This window comes from Diuraphis noxia, unplaced genomic scaffold, assembly GCF_037042655.1.
Source record: "Diuraphis noxia isolate RWA-SAM2 unplaced genomic scaffold, SU_Dnox_SAM2 contig0002, whole genome shotgun sequence".
In the NCBI taxonomy this organism is placed as follows: domain Eukaryota; kingdom Metazoa; phylum Arthropoda; class Insecta; order Hemiptera; family Aphididae; genus Diuraphis; species Diuraphis noxia.
The window spans coordinates 27,322,638-27,328,637 of record NW_028301712.1 but is presented as its reverse complement, the minus strand read 5'-3'; the positions used below and the strand labels follow the sequence as shown (position 1 = coordinate 27,328,637).

General features: G+C 29.1%; 1 protein-coding gene across 2 annotated transcripts in view; it reads left to right on the top strand.

Annotated features, from left to right (window-relative positions):
* The first annotated feature begins 660 nt into the window (after positions 1-660).
* The window catches only part of SP2353 (EGF like, fibronectin type III and laminin G domains protein pikachurin), a 79,654-nt gene continuing 74,314 nt past the window's right edge, over positions 661-6,000 (top strand). For both annotated transcript variants that reach the window (XM_089220176.1, XM_089220175.1), the window contains exon 1: positions 661-1,250. In XM_089220176.1, coding sequence (XP_089076302.1) covers positions 1,127-1,250 — 124 coding nt within the window. In that variant the 5' untranslated portion in view covers positions 661-1,126. The remainder of the gene's footprint in view (positions 1,251-6,000) is intronic.

The window sequence follows — 6,000 nt, the reverse complement described above, 5'->3', positions numbered from 1 at the left end:
AATGGGGAATCCGAAATATTTATACCTAATCGATAGATAAAACTGTAAAAGGGAAATTGTTCTTAATTTTCAACGTTTCGGAAGCCTTGTGGTTCTTGAGCATCTCCCAACTTTCCGCACCTAATCGACTTTATAGTGACACTATATTAATACGTAGATATAATATATTGATTGAGAACAAAATTTGTAAGTCTCTTGCGCAGGACTGTTGCGTTGAGGTATTATGTTACCAGGTTACCTATATCTATATCATTTTAATATCGATTGGTCGTTATGGCATAATAGTGTAGAGTAGTAACTAGTAAATCTGTAAATATATAATAATAATATAATATAGGTTTTATGTTACGTTGAATACATTTACGGTTATGTTGGCCGTACAATATAATATTGATATTATAAAGTAATTACTAGTCTTGTCAAGGGCTGCACTGCTGCAGCTGATGCTGCCACCCGAACCGAAGCGTTCGCAGCGTCTTTGACTCGGTCTCGGAGAAACGCCGCGGCGATCGTCACATCGCGGCACATAGATGGCGTAATTGCTCGAATACGCGACTTCTTACCACCAGGGGAAGATGCGTTCGTCGGGAAAAAAAAATAAATATATTAATAATGATAATACATGTCCTCTCGCGCCCGAGGACGGCGAGGACCGGGGGACCCACACACAGTTCTCAAACGCTCGTAGCATCGCGACGTGGGTGAAACGTTATCGTCGCCGTTCCACCCGACGGGGGTCGTTTTTTCTCGGGTTTCTTTATATTTATCGTCTCTCCAACGAAGTAGTACGAAATAAAATTACAACTCATAGTGGTGCGTTCGTGATGATTTAATAACATTATCATTATTTTACTAACGTAAACGTCGTTGTATCTGTTTTCGTGGGTGTGTGTGCGTGTGTGTTCGCGCGCGTGTATAGGTGTAATAATTATTAAAGGCAGTATTCGGAAAATTAAAATAAATCGCGGCAAACGATGACGAGACGCGATGCCGAGAAAAAGAGAAAAGGACGACGACCGTCGACCGTGTGAATGTTTGGCGGTCAATAGAATCGTCGTGTCCCTAGCCTACACCTGTGTCTGTGCCTACACCTGTGACTGTGCCGATCCAGTGCGCTGCGAATAGTATGTACGACTTTCGGTTGGCGTCGTTTTCGTTGTTGGCGACGGTCGTCGTCGCAGTCGGCGCAATTATCGGCGACGAGTTGTCGGCCGTTGACAAATCGTTGCAGTTTGAAGCGGCATTCCAAGGTGAGCTGCTTGACAAAGTTATAATATTATAATGATAGTTTTAATTAGATAAAAGTTTCTAAACCGCCAGAATAGCTAAACCCATTATTTGTTTTTAGAAACCGTTGTAGAATAATAATATTTATTTTAAATGCGTAATCGTTAAAATTCTAAAAAAATTGTCCGCACACAATTTGTTTGTTCCGGCAATGGCACTTGAATGACTGGTTCCGGGCACTACCTATATTGTAAGATAATATTGGTTTGTAAGTTATGCTGTTCTAGCGCTATGCAAACCGAAGAAATAGTAGAAAGATCGATCACAGTTTTAGTAGGTAAAATAAAAAGTATGAACAAAATCGTAAATAGGGGATTAAGCCACGGTATTAGCGAGTTAACTCGTCATTGATTTATAATTAAACTATCATTGAACTCTTAACGAAAGAGAAGCTTTTTTTAAGCCGTTAATCTTCGATAGCTCAACTCTTCGAATCAGTTATTCGAGTGTCATCAATTACAATTATTATTGGACCGTGAAAACCAGTTTTGAGTACTATTATAAACAATGTAGGTACAATCGAAGACGTTGGCCATCATGCTGGGTGTCACCCAAGTTATGATGTTAAGCCTTTGAGAATAATAATGATCGTATGTGTTGCATAAACTGTAGTGTAAGTGTTGAATTGAATAATATTGAAAAATATATGAATTATTTAAAACTGCAAAAGTAACACCTCGATACATAGTGCATACTTGATCAAGTCATTGTTGCTTCAATTTCCACGGTTTCTATTAATAATGCAAGTTAATCGCACAGGTATAGGTACCTTCGCTCAATTCTGGAATATACTGATATATTTATTCTACAAATTTTAGTGTAATTTAATTGCTAATTATGAATAAATATGTGTCAGACAAGGAACGACAAAGAAGACTAATTGAATAATATTTAAAAACTATAAATCACTATCTATATATACAGGGTGTCCTTGCGAGGATTTACCCATTGCGATATCTCACGAAATAATGGAGATATCAAAATTCTGGTTTTATAATAAGATTCACTGGGATAATAACTACAATTACTTAATTTTAAATTTATTTTCATGTTTTTGTAAAAAATTAAAATATATATTTTTTTATTTAACTATTTTCAAAAAAATTAAAGATGGCCATTTTGTAGAGTATATATTTCTAAAAATATTGACGTTTCAAAATTTTATTTTCATTAATTTCCTGATTATTAATATTTTTTCTAGTTTTGAAGAAATAAAATATTATTCTAACTAATAGGAACACGGAAAGTATTCAGCCGGCTGTATGGGAATGAGCGCGGCGCAGCGGGTCACATGCTTGATAATATTACGGTGTTAAATAATTCACAATTTTTCTCCAAATTAAAAAAATTAAAAATCAGGAAATTAATGAAAATAAAATTTTGAAACGTCAATATTTTCAGAAAAATAAACTATAAAATTGCTATGGTCATTTTTTGAAAATAATCAAATAAAAATTTATATTATTTTTAACTTTTTTACCAAAATATTAATTAAAATATGAAATAATTGTAATTTTTGTCCCTGCGAGTCTTATTACAAAACCAGAATTTCGATATCACCATTATTTCGGGAGATATCGCAATGTGTAAATCCTCACGGGACACCTTGTATATATATAAAACAGTTTGATGGATTTCGTAGCACAAAATATATTTACAGGAAAATAAATAAGCCACTATATTGTTGCTAACCTTAGAATCTAAAAAATGTATTTGACTGTAAAAAATATTAGTATATAAGTTTAAAAAAAGCATCAAAATAACGTATGATTATTGATGTAACACAATGTATAACCTTAATACAACGATTTGTTTTTAATGCTTTTATAGTTAATTGCATTATAAAGAAACTTCAAACTAGATTATTTTATGTGAGCTAATTTAACCGCAACATAAAATGTTTAAACAAGGCGTGTTGAGTATGCAAAATTAGTACATGCTTGTGTTGTTGATAAAGATAAATGTGGATCCAAGTTCATAATTTCAAATATTACAATTTTTTTTTTATATTTATAGTTTTAATTTATGATGGTTTAACTTTATTAAGTAATAGTCGTCTGTTGTATGTATTTATTGTATTATGTATAATATTATAATATTGAAACATGTTATTATATTAATCAAATGACGAATGCAATGTTATATGCACGTTATAGTTACAATGGTAGTATATAAATATAGTTAAGCTTTATCTGTGACCCTCTACGCTTGTTAGTCATTTGGTGGTAGACACTAGAGAGCATCCCCACCATAGAATCCATTGATTATAAATTTGATTTAACAGTTCATTCAATAGATTTATTATTAGTTACCTGTGCACTAATAAACATCACTCTAGCGCTTATGAATTTATGACGACACCAGAATAGTAAAAAGGGTATTTTAATTGAATTTGTCGGAAATACTGTAATAATTAGAAATTCATTTTGTTTTATATATCTGAATATCTCAGAGTGCATAAAATAATATATAACTATAAAAATAGATTAACATATTTTAATGAATGAAAATAAAAAATATGTATAGTAACAATCATAATACTTTATACCTACTATTCATTTTGTTTTTAAAGATTGATTTAAAATAAAATCAAAACTTAAATCTCATATCATAAATTATAATAATGATATTTATGATAACAATCGTTCCTATTGTACTTTTAAATAAATGTGTTTTTGAATTCATTTTATATTTTAAAATGTATACAATGAAAGTAGTAAATGAAAATAGAAAGTTAATACTGTATATGACTATTACAATGATATGTTATGTAAAAATATTAAATATTTAAATGTTCTATTCGCACCGTGTAGTAATCAATACACATCACACATGGACTGCATAATAATATGATAATGGTTTTCACTAAAACGTGTGACAACTTTTTATTGAACCTTTAATTATATAAATACTAAATAGGTACCTTTACGTGTTTTGCTTCATACGTCGATAAGATGGTAATTAAATCAATTACATTTTTAATATGTGGGCATTTTATGTATTTTATTTTTAAAACATTTTTTTCAAATAAAAATGAATTTAAAATGTTTTAAAAAGAACCCTGATAATGTCTGAGAGGATAATTATTCTTTTCTTTGCCCATACTTGCCCATACTTGCCCATACTTGCCCAAGACTTATATTGATAAGTAAAATAATATTGAATTTATTTTATATAGGGGTAAATTAGTATTATAGTAGTATTATATTGAACCTATGTGGCTACTGGCTATACATAGAACCTACCTTATCTAAGAAATCGTTGCTTAAGTTTTAAGATAGTTTAAATTTAAGAATACCTACTCAATATATGAATCAAGTGAAAGTTAAAAAAAGCGGGAAAGTGGATGTCACTCTACTGTACAGTAGGTTACAAGTGGGTTACTGTAATGGATGGAATTCAATTTGAATCCAATTATATTATATCATTGTATACGAAAAACGATTCTGAGCGAACACGATTTATCTGTCTAGGATATATTATGGATTATTAGAAATTTTCAAATCTTAGATTTAAAATAAATTTTTTTATGAATGTCTAGCTTAAAATAATTTGCGGATTTTCTTAATTTTTACGTATGTTGTCAAAATTAAAATTTGAATGATTGTAAAAGAAAATTGTGCCTATATATATATTTTATTTTTCACCTGCTATTGTAAAAATATGTTAGGAGCCCTGTATTTAATTTTCAAATCTTGGATATAAAAGGAAAAATTGTTATGAATTTCTAGCGTAAAATAATTTGAACATTGCCGTAATTTTTACGTATTTAGTCAAAATTTGAACTTTAAATGCTTATAAACAAAAATTGTGATTATATATGTCTTTTATTTTTCAACTGCTGTTGTAAAAATATGTTAGGAGCCTTGTATTACATTTTCAAATCTAAGATTTAAAATAAATTTTTTTTATGAATTTCTAGCTTAAAGTAATTTGCGAATTTTCATGATTTTTACGTATGTTGTCAAAATTAAAATTTGAATGCTTGTAAAAAAAATTGTGACGACGTATTTCTTTTATTTTTCAACTGCTATTGTAAAAATATGGTAGGAGCCTTGTATTAAATTTTCAAATCTTAGATCAAAACTTTTATGAATTTCTATCTAAGATAATTTGAACATTGCCGTAATTTTTACGTATTTAGTCAAAATTTGAACTTTAAATGCTTCTAAAAAATAATCGTGCCTAATAATGTATTTTTAATATTTTTTAACTGCAATTATTACAATGTGTTAGAAGCCTTGTATTAAATTTTCAAGCTTTTCTACCCCACAATAAATATTTATCGATATTTATAGAAAAAATTACTAAAAAAGTTGAAAAATTAAAATGTCAGTAAACAGCTCAAAACAAAATATTATAACAAAATATTATAAAATATATAAAATGACTATATAAACAATCAGTGAAAATTTCAAGTATCTGCGGTCATTTGTTTTAGAGTTACACCAAAATAAGTAAATCGCTAAATGTGAAATCCAGTGAAAATCCAATGTTGTAAAAATTTAAATTTCAAATCCTCATAAAAATTTAATTTGAATTTCGGGTGGACTTTTTATTTGTGATAAAGATTGAAAAAATTAGATTTAAAAAGAAAATTTTTTATGAATTTCTGGCTTAAAATAATTTGTGAATTCTTGTGATTTTTACGTATTTTGTCAAAATTCAAACATTGAATGCTTATAAAAAAAAATTGTAACTATGAATTTCTTT